This window comes from Lynx rufus, unplaced genomic scaffold (assembly GCF_022079265.1).
Source record: "Lynx rufus isolate CCGP_SWC_20201006 ecotype Redwood Valley unplaced genomic scaffold, mLynRuf1.p SCAF_3, whole genome shotgun sequence".
Taxonomy (NCBI): Eukaryota; Metazoa; Chordata; class Mammalia; order Carnivora; family Felidae; genus Lynx; species Lynx rufus.
This window is the reverse complement of record NW_025814845.1, coordinates 101,088,113-101,103,791: the sequence shown is the minus strand read 5'-3', so window position 1 is coordinate 101,103,791 and position 15,679 is coordinate 101,088,113. Positions and strand designations below refer to the sequence as shown.

The 15,679-nt window shown below is 38.5% G+C and overlaps 2 protein-coding genes across 2 annotated transcripts in view; one reads left to right on the top strand and one right to left on the bottom strand.

Annotated features, from left to right (window-relative positions):
- The window catches only part of SPATA5 (spermatogenesis associated 5), a 363,095-nt gene extending 360,133 nt beyond the window's left edge, over positions 1-2,962 (bottom strand). The window contains exon 1 of the mRNA XM_047091209.1: positions 2,787-2,962. Within this exon, the coding sequence (XP_046947165.1) occupies positions 2,787-2,946 (160 nt within the window). The 5' untranslated portion in view covers positions 2,947-2,962. The remainder of the gene's footprint in view (positions 1-2,786) is intronic.
- A 533-nt stretch (positions 2,963-3,495) lies between these two features.
- Positions 3,496-15,679, top strand: part of NUDT6 (nudix hydrolase 6) — a 42,463-nt gene continuing 30,279 nt past the window's right edge. Inside the window, exons 1-3 of the mRNA XM_047091972.1 lie at positions 3,496-3,733; positions 6,931-7,134; positions 11,767-11,822. Of these exons, the coding sequence (XP_046947928.1) occupies positions 3,496-3,733; positions 6,931-7,134; positions 11,767-11,822 (498 nt within the window). The remainder of the gene's footprint in view (positions 3,734-6,930; positions 7,135-11,766; positions 11,823-15,679) is intronic.

Below are 15,679 nucleotides of genomic sequence, written 5' to 3'. Positions count from 1 at the left end.
TGTAAACTAAGATTAATACAATGAAAGAATGACCAAGAGGGCCAGGAGAGCCTATAAAGTGGAATCTAATTGGGAAGAACCAGAGAATGCTTCTCCAAGGAAATAATGTTGAAATTCAGATCTGAAGGAAGAAGAGGAATTAACTAAATGAAGAGGGAATAAAGAGAATTCCTGACAAAGAGAACAGCTTGTACAGAAAAGTACTGGACAGAAGGAAGAATTATATACCTGAGTACACGCAGAATGGCAGGAGACAAGAAGGGGCCATGTAAGGAAGGTCAAGACCTCCCAGGGAAGTAGGCTGATAGGAAGCTGCTGGGCTCCTGACAGCAAATGAAGATCACTTAGGGGTGAAAAGCAAGCTCATGACAAGATGTTCGTTTTTAAAGATCATTCTGGCTGCACAGTGGGGGAAAAAATGGGGAGTGGCTAGTGCAGTAGTCCAAGTGACAGGTGATGGTGTTTGAGATCGAGGTAGAAACAGTGGTAATAAAGAAGAGGAATGTAGGTGATAAACAGAACTTGGTAGTGGACTGGATATGTGAGATCTGTGAAAGAGATGTCATGGATGACCCCTAGGATTCTGAATTTTACAATGGAAAATTGAAAAGGTCCTGAGTTTGTTTTGTTGTGAAAATATGCGTTTATGAGGTCAGTCTTTAAGTACCTTTGAAAAATCCAAGAGAAGAGGTATAGCGTAATGCTATACAAAGTGTGATCAGCAAACTATTTGTTACCAGTTCATGAAAGGATAAATACAGAAAACAAGGGTTTACTTAGAAGCTTTTATTACAATTGGACAGACTAATCACATATCTGTTGAATCTAATAAAAATTTCTATTTTTAAATTTATTTTCCTAGTAATTTCTTTTTATTATATTTACAACAGCACTAAGCTTTACATATGATATTTTAAAAACTTCCTTACAAAGTTTTAGTATTGGTCTAGAAGACAACTGAACAAAGACTCAGAAATAGTATATTTTACAAATATAATTACAAAAATGATGAGGGTATAGATGGAAAACTATGGACATTGGATGAGCTTGCCCAAGAAAAATTTGTACAGAGAAAAAAAGGTTTCAGGACTAAAAAATTGAAGAACTGAAACATCTGGCAGCCAAGTAGAAGATTAGCCTGCAAAGGAAAGTGAAAAACTACGTACCAACAAAAGGACAGAGAAAAACTAGGAACATTTAATGACACATAAGTCAAAAATTAAACTATTTTTAGAAAAAGGAAATGGTAGACAACACCAAAAGTTGCTGAGAGGTCAAGTAATGGAAGTAATGAAAAGCTGTCCATTGTATTTACCAACATGGATATGATCAGTGACCATGGCAGGGACAGTTTCCATGGAATGATGGAATGGATACCAAAAGAGAAATAGGCTAATTAGGAGGTGAGAAATGAGGAGATAGAGACTACTCCACTAAAGAAATTTGGCATGAGGGGCGCTTGGCTGGCTCAGTCAGTAAAGCATGCAATTCTTAATCTCCACAGTTCCATGTTGGGTGAAGGGATTATTTAAAAACCAAATCTTAAGGGGCAGCTGGGTGGGTCAGTCAGTTAAGTATCTGACACTTGATTTCAGCTCAGGTCATGATCTCACAGTTGGTGGGTTCAAGCCCCACCTCGGGCTCTGTGCACGCAGTACAGACCTGCTTGGGATTCTCTCTGTCCCTCTCTCTCTGCCCGTTCCCCCCACACACACTATCTCAAAAATAAGTAAATAAACTTTTTTTAAAAGCAAATCTTAAAAAAAAAAATGGCAATGAAAGGATGGACAGAGAGAGAGGGTGATGATAAGAAGAAAATGTAGAACTTTTGTTTTGATTTAAAATGTAAGAGAAATCAGGTTTAAATTTCAATAAAAAGGGTCCAGTTAAAAAAGAGGTTGAATATGCAGGACAGAACAAGTTGTCCTCTGACCCCCTAAAGGAAACTGAAAACACCGTATTAACTCTAAAATTGTGATTAGGATCAACATTAGGCAGAAGTAAAAATCTTGCCACTAGGTTGGCTGGTGATCTGTTTTTTTCGAAGCTGTAACACACAGCTTCAACCCAGAAGCTTTACCAACTAAGTAACTTTTCAGGCAAATCCGTTCTTAACTCAAGGGGGCTGGTATCTGGGATAATGGCTTCAGAGTCAAATACCGCCTACCACTTAGTAAACCTGTGGAACCTGGAGCCAATCACGTTAACTATTCTTCCTTTGTAAAATAGGCATAATGATACTGTACCTATCTTCCAGGGTTTCTGTGAAGATTAAATGAGATACATGTGTGACATAAGTAACCTACTGATAACAATAGTATGTAATTGATAGCTGTTATTAAATACCAGAACCTAACAGAAGAAAAAAAAAACCTTAAAGGCTTTCATTCTCACAGACACAACGCTCTTAGGAAGATGCATCCACATCTTCACTGAACTGGGTGTCTAGTTTTCTGCTGTATGTATACCCTATACTCGCTAGCTTTAAGCAACTTCGCAGTTAAATATGTCGTTCATCTTAAACGAAGTAAAGTTTTTCAAGTATAACTTACAAATTCAAAACAACTCACAGAAGAGATGGCTTGACTTAGCCACGGATAAGCCGTTTCTGCCTAACTTCTTCAGTGTAGGCGTGGCTTCGGGCATCTTACAAAATTCTGTGCTACTCTCACACCTATGTCTCGACCAGTTTTCAGAAGCCTCTGCATCTTAAGGGCGGCATCGCTAGGTCTACGCTTTCCCAGGTTGCGCCCCCGGCCTCAGGTCTCCCACCCAAAACTCTTTACCCTTTTCTAAAAAGTTGGTCACCACCAGAGTCCCAGCCGCCGCCGCGGTGCCTGGCCCAGGAGGAGCCGAGGGCCCCGAAGAAGAGGAAGCAGAAGAGGGTGAGGTTGAACCATTCTCTGCGCTTCGATTCAGTCGTTTTCTGTTCTTCTTGGAAGACATGATCAGAAGCCAGCCTGAAAGAAGCAACTGCAAAGGCGGCTCAACGTGCGCGTTCCTCTGGAAGAAAAACTTCCGGGGCAGAAGTCAACGAGGCTCCGCCCTTCACCGTAATCCCCAGAGTGGAGCGCAATTAGAGGGAGAACGGAGCGTTTTCAGAACTCGCCGTCTTTGAAGAAGCTGAAGAGGTTATGACTTTTACAAAGGAAGGTGGATTACGTAAACACAACCGTCATTTAGATTGTAAATTCCTGAGAGGATTTTTTTTTTAATCTCTGCCTGCCTTCCCTATTCCTGGACAAACGTCTGTTGACTTAAAAACAGGTGGAAAAGTTTCTCCTCAGCTTTCCTGGAACCAGCCAAATTCCTGAGAGGACCTGGTGGACAGGACTTCGTAATCTCTTCGGTAAAAGCGCTACGAAAGTGGCGTTAACTCAACTCTGAGATAGATGGGTGGCACTCTTCTAAAATTTATGGTAATGACCTCCGCTCCTGACCTAGGCGGAAGGTTGATTTTAGGGGCCTAACGAGTGGTCGAATGGGGACTTGAAGATGCTGCCATTTCTGAGCGGGCGTTTCTGGCGCGCGGTGTTCACGCGGACCCGCGGCGAAAGGCTCTGGGCAGGGCACCGCCGGGCCTCGGGCGGTCCGGGTTGCAGGTGGGACGCTCTCGCCGGAGCGGACGTGCTGCGAGCCGAGCCGGACAGATTCGGGGGCATCTCGGTGCCTCTGGAGCGGTTTCGCGCACTGGACCGCCTGGACGCCGCCTCTTTCCAGAAGGTCTTGCAGGGCAAGTGTGCCTTGGCCGAGGGGTTCCCTGGCTTCCTGAGCGTTTCTAATGAAGTAACAGGGTGTCCTGCGTCCACTAGTCATGCTCTCGGCGAGTCAAGTACCGAGAGGGCAAATGTGACCTGTATCAGTTTCCCCTGTTTTGTTCTTGTTCCCTTTGCTGGGCGATTTCTGAGGCAGCTGGGTGAAATGGTGACTATTCTAGACTTTGAGATCGGCAGCACTAGTTTCTGGTAACCTTTCTAGCGTGTGACCTTCGGCAAGTTCTGTAAACTACCATTTCCCCTTCCATAAAACTGGTTAGCAACGCATAGGATTGCTGAGGGTGAAGTTGGGTAATGCACGTGAAGTGCTTAGCACGGTATCTGTCACATACTTAACGCTCAGTAGGTGTTAATATTATTCCATTATTATTGACTGTCATTTACTGATCCTTAGTTATGCGGAGCACTTTGCCCTAGACAAAACTGTACAGGTGGTGGACAGTGAGTGGACCAGAGAGGTTCGAAGTGGTCAGTTTTGTACACAAATTGGATCAGGCTGACTCATCAAAAACTAGAGTTTGCTTCTAAAACAGAGCGACAAGTCTTTCATGATTAACCAATGAGCATGGTGGGCTGTTTCGGTCTTCAATAAGAAAACTCTTCACTCTTCTTGAACCTCAAGTCCAAAGATAAGATAGCAAGCTTGGGTGGAGGAGCCTTCATTATGAGAGACGCCTGTGATTTGGCTGGAGTTTTTCAAACTGCCCATGAGGGTCCGTATGTTCGAATTGAAGGCATAGCGTAGAAATTCAGCCATTGAAAGATCTTCTCTTAAAGGAAACTTCAGATAATCTTTATCCTATTGCACAACATGGGAAGTGAGCATCTGTATTAATATAATTGAGCTAGTTATTTCATTCTTTAATTATTCTCACTCCCAAACTACATACCTGTTCACCTCATTTCTCTGTTCGTGAATAATTGCTGATTTCAACAATATCAGCAGTAGGAGAATCAAATCAGTGTTCATCCTCTAATATGTCTGCGTATGTGTGGGTAGAGACTGGTATTTATTGCACACACTTGTCACTGGCCAGGTGATTAAAGCACTACCTTAGCCAACAAAGCAAAACAGGAGGATTGGGGTTGGAGTCACACATCCAGGTTTCAAGTCCCAGGTTCTGCCAGGTGCTTACCCAGGCATTAGACAAATCACCACTGAAAAATTTGCCTCTTAGGTTGCTTATGCAAATAATGCCAGCCCTTTTTACTTTACTGGATAGATGTGGTGATCTAAGATAAATTATATGAAACTAGTTTATAATCTGTGTAGTACCATGTACCTATAATCTTTAATAAAACATTCTATTACATTTATGAATTGTATTGCTAGACACTGGTTTAAGAACTTCACAGATATTCATTTAATCCTCATAACGATTCTGTGAGGTAGATACTTTTACCTCTATTTTAAAGGTGATGGTACTGAGGCACAGAGAGATTAAGTAACTTCCCTAGGCTCTAGCTCTAGAATCTGTTCTTAATGCATTATGTTGTCTCCAAGAGTTAGTGCAAATTTTTTTGTTAACTATGTCAAACTTGAGCTTTTTTCACTCAATTGGAATGATTGGGGAAGATATGGGAAATTTCTGGAATGAGAGAAACATCCTATAATCTTTATTGGAGTGGGTTACACAGGTGTATGCATATGTCAGAACTCATTAAATGTACACTTAAGATTTGTGCACTTCACTTTTTGTAATTGTAATTGTGTGTCAATTTTTAAAAGATTTAATCGGAAAAAGAGGGAGGTGAGAAGGATCTGACTCCATAGCCCCAAATCCAGAAGTCTTTATGAAAGGCTCCTATGTATTTTCACCTTGTTAGGTACATTGACTTTTAAAGAGGTAGAGAACATGGTCCTTAACAGTCACTTACTGCACATCTGGAGAAGAGAAGAGGGAAAGGAATTTAACCATTAAATAAATAATCAAGCCTTCCTACTACCACACATACACACACTTTGCAAGATTATTGTAAAGATTAAGTGAGATGATGGATAGAAAAAGTGATTTGAGAAGTTTTTCTAAAACCGCAGTATTCTTAAAAAATAAAAAAGGGTGGGGGGGTTGCTGGGTGGCTCAGTAGGTTAAGCATCTGACCCTTGGTTTCAGCTGGTCATGATCTCACAGTTGGTGAAATCAAGCCTGGGGTTGGGCTCTGGTCTGACAGCATGGAGCCTGCTTGGGATTCTCTCTCTCTCTCTCTCTCTCTCTCTCTCTCTCTCTCTCTCTGCCCCTCCCCTGCTTATGCATGCTCCCTGTCTCTCAAACATTGAAAAAAAACAGAACTGCAGTATTCTTCAATCGTAAATTAAGGTCAATAATACTTGCCTTTCAGGGTTGTGAGAACTTAATGAGGTATTATATGTAGAGTGTCTAGAACTTAGTAAGGACTAAATATTAGCATCTTTTTCCCCTGGCTCAATCTTAAGTAATAAAGCAAGAGAATTTACAGAAGTCAAAAACAGAAAAATCTATGTTCATCTTGGTATTATTTATAATAAGAATTAGAAATAATCCAAATATCCAAGAGTAGGAGGTTGGTTAAGTAGCTTTTGGTACACCTATCTGAGGAAAATTATGTAGTCATTAAAAATTTATGTTCATTAAAAATTTTAATGACATAGCAAAATGTTTACATTTAATGTCGTAAAGACATGCTGTAAATTATATGTAGTATGATGTCAATCCCAATGTTCATGGGAAAATGTCAACATTTAAATGTTTATCTCTGCATTCTATTAAGATAATGAAGTTTTAATTTCATTATACTTTATTTTCAAATTTTCCCAGAACTAGTATATATTATTTAAAAACAAAGTTAGGGTTTTAACCACCTTGAAATTTATAAGCCAAAATATTATCACAGAACTCTTAAAGAAAGAATAAATAGAAGCCCATAATGGTCATTTATAAAGATTAAAACTAAGGATGTTAAAAGGAACGGCATCAAAACGGAAACAATTATGTGCCAAGCATTGTGTCAGTTGTTACATTTTGGGATCCCCTGCCCCATTCTCCCAGCTAACTACAAGGTGAGGTGGATGTTTTAAGATGGCTTTTTGGAAGAGGTGACACCTTGAGATGAGTTTTTATTTCTCCCACTTCTTTCACTGGAAAATACTTACAGATTTTTCTCATCTGCATTTTAGCTGCAATACAGCAATGGAGGTCAGAAGGTAGGATAGCGGTATGGCTGCACATTCCCATCCTCCAAAGCCAATTTATTGCCCCTGCTGCTTCCCTGGGTTTCTGCTTTCACCATGCAGAGTCGGATTCATGCACACTGACACTGTGGCTGGGAGAAGGACCCAACAGATTACCAGGATATGCGACACATCAAGTAGGAGTTGCAGGTCAGTTTCAAACTAACATTTTAGAGGTTCACTCCATTTTTTTCTTACAGCTAAGCGATAGTTTATTCATGTCTAATGAATAATTTGATGAAGTGATTATCCTCCTTGGGACTATTGAGTAGTGCTTTAAATAAATGAACTTGGCCTTCTGAATTGGCAGAGGGCAGCACAAGAGAACAAGTTTGGTGTTTAGTTTTCCAGAGGATACATTTGAACAGTCTTACACAGGTATTTGAACTTCACTACTGAAATAGTAACACTGAATTGGGATCAGGGAATAAATTCATTACAGTAAAGCATATTAGGGTAAAATAAAAGGTAACTTTTAGGTTAAATTTAAGGTAAAGCAAAGATGTTTGATGATTTGAACATTACTTCTTAAAGATATTTACATTAAGTTACAGTGCCAAACAGTTGTTTAAAATAGCATAATTTAAGTATATTATGGAATTTTCAAGTCACTGATTCACTTCAGAGACATAGTTTTGAGAGAAGATTTGCTTTCGATTAATTGTAGGTGCATCAGAGTCAACTGGAGAGCTTGCTGAAAACACACTACTGGGCCTCACACCAAGAGTTTTTTATATCGTTGTGGGGTGTTGCCAGAGAATTTGCATTTCTAAGAAATTATCTGCAGCTGCTATTGATATCAGTGCTGGTCCCTAAACCATTCTTTGGGAACCAGGGTTAAAAAAATTTCTAGATTTCTAGGGGCGCCTGGGTAGCTCAGTCGATTGGGTGTTCAACTTTGGCTCAGGTCATGATCTCACAGCTCATGCGTTCAAGCCCCACATCATGCTCTGTACTGACAGCTCAGAGCCTGGAGCCCGCTTCCGATTCTGTGTCTCCCTCTTTCTCTGCCCCTCACCTGTTGATTCTCTTTCTCTTCTCTCTCTCTCTCTTCTCTCAAAAATAAACATTAAATTTTTTTTTTAATTCCTAGAATTCTGGAAAACTGAAATAGTAAAAGACGCCTCATGACTTAAATGAAAACAGTATTATATGTAAATTAGTAATTTGGCCAATAATTGTATTTATTTTACCCTTCATATAATTTATAAGAGTTTTTTGAGGTAGTTTGCACCTTTGAAATTAAAAAGAAGTTGTTCAAGGATGTCTAATGTTTTCTCTGTCCATGATCTCGCTTCCCTGTAGCAAGTAGAGGCATTTAGAAATTTCCATTCAACTCTACTTCAAAAGACTACTTGATAATTTGATAGCACCTTCACACTACATTAGAAAGTCATACTGACAATCAATTCATTGGTAACAGATTTTTAAATTAGACTTTTAAATCCAGTTATTACTGCAGAATTGGTAATATATGTATGCAGAGTATCCTATGAAGCCCTTGTTTATAACTAAATACTATAGTTAAGATATACCATAGGAGTTCCGGAAGTGAGAGATCAAGAACTTGAGCAATCTTGAAGTGTAACTATGATCTACATGAAGTGGCTATTGGGGGTGGCGATGAAATCATGTAAGAAATTGTTCTGGAAAGCTACAATGTTTTTTAGGTGAAGGGAAAAGAGCTGACATTTATTGATATAAGCAACACAAAGAAGGTGTGGCTGGTAAACATAACACCCCAAAATATGCCACTTTGATTATTTTGAGCTTGAGAAACACTAGATATAGCAAGGGTCTTCTGCCTGCCCCTTTTTACATAAAAGTAGGGCATAAATTTCTTGTACCAGGAAATTTCTTGTATCATGGAAGATGGGGAGTTGACACCAAGATGAGTCTGTACAAATAAACCTTACTAAAATAACCTTTGTATTCCCATTAGTTTCCCCCATGTATGTCCTCGTCGTTTTCCCACAATTTACCTCCCTTAGCCCAAACCCTTTTTTCTGTGGTCTTGTCATGTCCCCATAATTTATTGCTGTTTGTTAAAATGGTATATATGCCTGTGGGTCCGACCACTTTTTTGGGATTTTCACTTCTTTTTATCAAGTCCCCCGTCATCACCCCAGGCCAAGTAAACCTCACATAAAATGTTTATATTTTTTTTTCTCCATTAATCTATCTTCTGTGAGTTCAATTCTCAGCCCTAGACACAAAACCTAAGTGGGTAGGGGGAAAATCTTTCCTTCCCTACACTGGAATGGAGTGACCTGTGGCTTTGTTACTGTTCTTAAATCACAGCAAGCTGTCTCAGCCTCAGAGCTTTCACACTGGCTCCTCTTCCTGCAGTGCTTTTCCCCAGGGTTTTGTTTATCTAGCTCTTTGGAGCTGAAGTTTCTGCTCCAGCAACTTCTCAAAAAACTTCTGACCTTCCTGTCTAAAATAGAGTCCTCCTGCATGCCATCATCCTTGGTCCCTTTATCCAGGTCTGTTTTTCTCTATAGCACTTACCACAATTTGAAATTCTGTCATGTACTTCATTTCCCCCACAATAATATAAACTCCATGAAGGCAGATATTTTGTCTTTTCCACTACTGTATTGTCAGGTTCAAAACAGTGTCTGGCATAAAGTACATGATCAATAAATATTTCTTGAATGAATAATTGGATAGCTCTTCAAGTGGAAACATGAGACCCCAGAGAACACAATTGTATGGGGAAGGGACATCGTTGCACAGTGAGAAGAATACCAACTCAGAATCCAGACAGTTTTAGCACCATGTGAACTTGGGCACTCAAAATAATACCACTCACACAATTATTATGAGTAATACCTGAGATAATGTACATAAAGCACTAATCATAATATGATAATCTCTATTTAATCCCTCATCTTTGTGTTGATTTAACTTTTAAGTTGTGACCAGCAGGGGTCGCTCACATTGTGCTTTAGCAGTGTTAGGTTTGTCTTTGAAAGACTTTGCTCATGTTTAAAAAATTCATTAGGGAAAAGTACACTTTGAGTAATCACAAATTATTAAAATTTAAGAGTAGGTTTCCTTGCCATTTCTTTGGTATTCTAACCCTTGTAAAATCCAATTCAATTAAATTATAATTTATATTTTCTAATAGAAACCAACATTAACGCTAATTATATCTCACTGGTTTTCCTTCTTTTAAACATTAAATGTGGTGTTTTCATTTCAGAGAAATTTGTCATTCCTTATATTATACATAGCTATCCTCTTCTATATTTTATTGCAACATAAAATGTTTGCAATCACCTCATGTTGTATATAATTTGTTTTTTATTTACTTATTACCTCCTCATACACACACCAGAATGTGAGCCCATCAAGGATCAGGAATTTTGTTTTGTTTACCACTGTATCTCTAGCACCTAGAAAAATGCCTGACACATAACAGGGCTCAATATATAGAGAACCCGTATGTATTAGGTATAGGAACTCAATTGATATTGAAAGAATGGAAGAGTATATGGAAAGTATCTTTTACAATATTTCCTCACATTACGTAAATACAGATATTTATTTATGTGAACGTTTATTCATTTTTGAGAGACAGAGACTGAGAGCAAGTGGGGAAGGGGCAGAGTAAGAGGGAGACACAGAATCCAAACTAGGCTCCAGGCTCTGAGCTGTCAGCACAGAGCCCAACACAGAGCTCAAACCCACAAACAGTGAGATCATGACCTGAGCCAAAGTCAGATACTTAACCGACTAAACCACCCAGGTGCCCCCAAATATATTTAAATTATAACATTTAAAAGAAACTAATATAAACCATTATGGTGTCATTTGTATTTTTGACCCAGGATTGCCCAAAGAGAAATAAAAAACAAACCTTATTTTTGAGTCCCTAATGCCCAGTGTGCGTGGCAATGTGTATGATGAATGAATAAGTAAAAGAAAAGGACTAGAACTTAAAACATATATAAAATAAAGAAATATCCCAAAGCAATATATTGAGATGTTATAAAGTCATATACACATGTCATAAAGAAATATAAGTGGCTAGGGTGCCTGGGTGGCTCAGTCAGTTAAGCATCCGACTTTGGCTCAGGTCACGATCTCGTGGTTCACGAGTTTGACCCCCAAGTCAGGCTCTGGCTGAACAGCTCAGAGCCTGGAGCCTGCCTTGGATTCTTTGTCTCTCCTTCTTTCTGCCTCTCCCCTGCTTGCATTTCATCTCTCTCTCTCTCTCTCTGTCTCTCTCTCTCTCTCTCAAAAATAAATAAACATTAAAAAAATCAAAAAAAGAAATACAAGTGGCTTCAGGTAGGTCTTGCACTGAATATTAAGATATTTGAGATTTAGATCATCAGGGGCACAATACACGTTCTATACATAGCAATTCAAAGAATAAAAATGAGAATGGAAAAGTCACTACATTCAATAAATATTTTTTAAGCACTTAAGATTAGACACTAAAATAAGTGCTACAGAAGAATAAAATAATTCTGTAACTGTGTACCATCAGGAATAGATATTGAAAAGAGAAGAAGCTTATGCAGATAATTATCCTACCACTCAGCATATGCTAGATCCATCATTGGTATTCCAAGTTGTTAAAAGAACCCGAATAACTGAGCAATCAGTTTATTGCTAGAGAGATTTTACAAGTGTTCATTGATGAGGTGGTAATTGAACTAGGCCTTCCAGGATGGGTATAATTTTGATGACCACAGGTAAGAGTATGGGAAGAGTCTAAGGTGAATGAAATTAATGTTTCTCAATTATCTTTCATTGTTCCCCCAACAGGAGCTGTATTTGATGAAAATACTAGAAAAATATTAGTTGTACAAGATCGAAATAAAGTAAGTTGCTTCTGTTTTTCTTTTAAATATGATTATTTTTTAATTCCAGTATAATTAACATATAGTGTAATACTAGTTTCAAGTGTACAAAATAGTGAATCAGCAATTCTATACTTACTCAGTGCTCATCACCAAAAGTGTACTCTTAACCCCCTTCACCTATTTCACCCATCCCCCTACCTGTCTCCCTCTGGTAACCACCAGTTTGTTCTCTATGTTTAAAAGTCTGTTGTTCTGTTTGCCTCTTTTTCTCTTTGATCATTTGCTTTAAGTTGCTTCTGCTCTGTAAATTGCTTTCTAAATGTTCAGCTGTCTCTAGAGAAAATATAGAAATTTTGATATGCTCAAAGAATTACAGAAAGATATTTTAAAAGTTCTTTCTAGGAGAGCATGGATGGCTCAGTCAGTTGAATGTCTGACTTCAGCTCAGGTCATGATCTCACAGGTTGGGAATTCGAGCCCCACACTGGGCCCTGTGCTGACAGCTCAGAGCCTGGATCCTGCTTCGGATTCTGTGTCTCCTCCTCTTTCTCTGCCCTTCCCCACTTGTGCTCTGTCTCTCTCAAAAATAAACAGACATTAAAAAAAATTTACTTTAAGTTCTTTCTAAGCAGTTATGGATCATTTGGATATTTATTCAAAAAATACTTAGGCAGGCCTTGAAAATGTCAGGATAACCTCAGTGTTGCTCACTGTCATATTATGGCTACAGAAAAATTAAAAATGACTATATTTAGTTGGGAAGACAACTGTGTTTCTCACAGACTGTCGAGATATTCGTCATTCATTCGGTATTCATTAAGCTTTCTCTATGAGCCAGATGCTGAGGATAGGAAGATTATTTAAGACGGTATCTCTGATGTCCTGCAGCTTGCTACCTATTTGGGAAGGCCATGGTCATACAAAGGATGGTAACAATTACTTTGCTTTTAAAACAAAACCCTGAAGACTTCTCAGAGGAGATGAATATCAAACTGGGTGTTGAAGAATGAGTAGGAGCTTACCAGGCCAAAAAGAAAGTTAGGATAGGAAAACAGAGTAGAAAATTAGAATGGCATGTAAAAAAGTACAGAGAGTTCAGAAAGGGGCCAACATGGTATCTTAGTTTGTTCAGGCTACTATAACAAAAATAACAGACTGGCTTAAACAACAAACATTTATTTCTCACATTTCTAGAGGCTGGACCAGGATTGAGTGTCTGGTTAGTCCCTCTTCCCAGTTCATAGATGTTCATCTTTTCACTGTGTCCTCACATGGCAGAAGGGAGAAGGGTTCTTTCTGAAGTCTCTTATAAGAACACTACTGCCTTTCGTGGTTACTCCCATTCCACTGTTGTGACATAATCACCTCCCATAGGCCTCACCTCTTAATATCATCACATTGCGCCCATGTTTAAATCAACACGTAAATTTGGGGGGACATAAACATTTAGGCCATTCCACGTAGTGTGGAAGTAATGGTTTAAAAGTTCATCATGGAGGCACCTGGGTGGCTCAGTCAGTTAAACATTCAACTTCGCCTCAGGTCATGATCTCATGGTTCAGGAGTTCAAGCCCAACATGATGCTCTGTGCTGACAGCTCGGAACCTGGAGCCTGCTTTGGATCCTGTGTCTCCCTCTCTCTGCCCCTCCCCAATCACACTCTATCTCTTTCTCTCTCAAAAATAAATAAACATTTAAAAACAAAACAAAACAAAAGTTCATTGTGGCCAGGAGTACAGGAAGTGGTAAATTATTTGACCAAGTGCCAGATTAAGAACAGACTATAAAGAGCCTTGTACAACAAAATAAGTCTAAGCAACTAGAAGCAACAAAGACTTTTAAGAGAAGTACCATAATTAGCGTGAGATGTTTTCATGATTAGGACTATAAGGCAAAGAGAATAATTATCTTGCTACTTTCTGAAACTTCAGTAAATACTGATGGACAGACATTTTCCCCCATCATACATATTTTTAAATTTTAAACAAAATATTGGTAATGATAGCTGAAAGCAGTGTCATACATTTTGCAGAAATGCGGTCTCAAAACATTCTCATAGTTGTAACTTCCAAAATTTTAGTTCAGGCAGGATCTCTGACTCAAACTAAGCTTTATCATTAGCAGAAATACTTTGAGGGAGGCTTGGGTGGCTCAGTCGGTTAAGCGCCCAACGTCAGGTCAGGTTATGATCTCGTAGTTTATGGGTGCAAGCTCCGCGTCAGCCTCTGTGCTGAGATCTCAGAGCCTGGAGTTTGGATTCTGTGTCTTTTCTCTCTCTCTCTCTCTCTCTCTCTCTCTCTCTCTCTCTCTCTCAAAAATAAACATTAAAAAAAAAACTTAAAAAAATAATTTTGAGTACCTAAAGTAGTATTGTGCCTACCCTTCAATAAGTTTTATATTTGAATTGGATCGTGTGATGGGAATGACTAGAGACTAGGAAGCATGATTGAGTAATACAAGTGGGGCCTAGTATAAGAGGGTCTGAGAGCCTGGCAGAGGAGTTTAGATTTGACATGGAAATAGTAACTCTTGAAAGATTCTGATTGAGATGATGAAGTAATGAAGTGCTATACGGACAACATTAAATTAATAACAAAATGCAAATAAATTGATAATTGTGCTAAATGAGAGAAAGTTGGTATAAACAAAATGGACTTCGGAGTCAGGCTGACCTGCATTCCAATCCCTGTGCCATTTCTACATCGGCCAAGTCTCTGAGCCTCAGTTTCCTCATCTTTAAAATCTATACAATAATACCTTTCTCATAGAAAGGATCCATTAGCTGTCTTTTCCCAGTGGATTCATACATAGTACTTAATATACACAAAAGTGTAATGTAAGAAATGTACAGCAGTGTAAAACAATGCTGTGTACAATTACCTTAAGTACAATTTTAATGCACTATTCTCTCATTTATATCAATTTATATTTATACCCATACACAACAGAATGATGTGCACTGTATTTGTTTTCTTTCTTTTTTAAAATTTGTATAACAAAAAGCCAAGAAAGTTCTTTATTTTCTTGGCAAAAATAATGTGATTCATAAGTAAAGATGTCTATTTACAGAAATCTCTAATTACTGAAAGAGATGCAGAGTCCTATTTAATTGCTTAACCTCAGCCTTAGGTCTATAATACCTTAACATTTCCAATGCTCACCTAAATTGTACAAGGACATTTCTGTTTTTCTGGACATTTTACTGTGGGTAACTTATAAAAGCTTTACTATGACTTATAAAATTTTTTGTGAGTATTTTAATCACCTGGTGCTCATCATGACAAGTGCACTCCTTAATCCCCATCACCTATTTCACTATCCCCCCACCTGCCTCTCCTTTGATAACCATCAATTTGTTCTCTATAGTTAAGAATGTTTCTTGGTTTGTCATTTTCTCTTTTTTCCCTTCGTTGATTTGTTTTGTTTCTTAAATTCCGCAGAAAAGTGAAATCATATGGTGTTTGTCTTTCTCTGTCTCACTTAACATTATAATCTGTAGCCCCATTTATGTTGTTGCAGATGGCAAGATTTCATTCTTTTTTATGGCTGAATAATATTCCATTGTATGTATATGTGTGTGTATATACATATATATATACGTGCACACACATACACCACATCTTCCTTTTCCATTCACCATTCAAAGGAGACTTCAGCTACTTCCATTTCTTGGCTGTTGTAAACAATGCTGGGTACATCTGTCCCTTTGAATTAGTGGTTTTGTATTCCTTGGATACCTAGTAGTGTAACTGGGGGATTGTAGCGTAGTTCTATTAACTTTTTGAGGAATCTCCGTAAGTTTTTCACAATGGATACACCAGTTTGCAAGAAAATTCCTTTTTCTCCACATCCCTTCCAACACCTGTTGTTTCTTC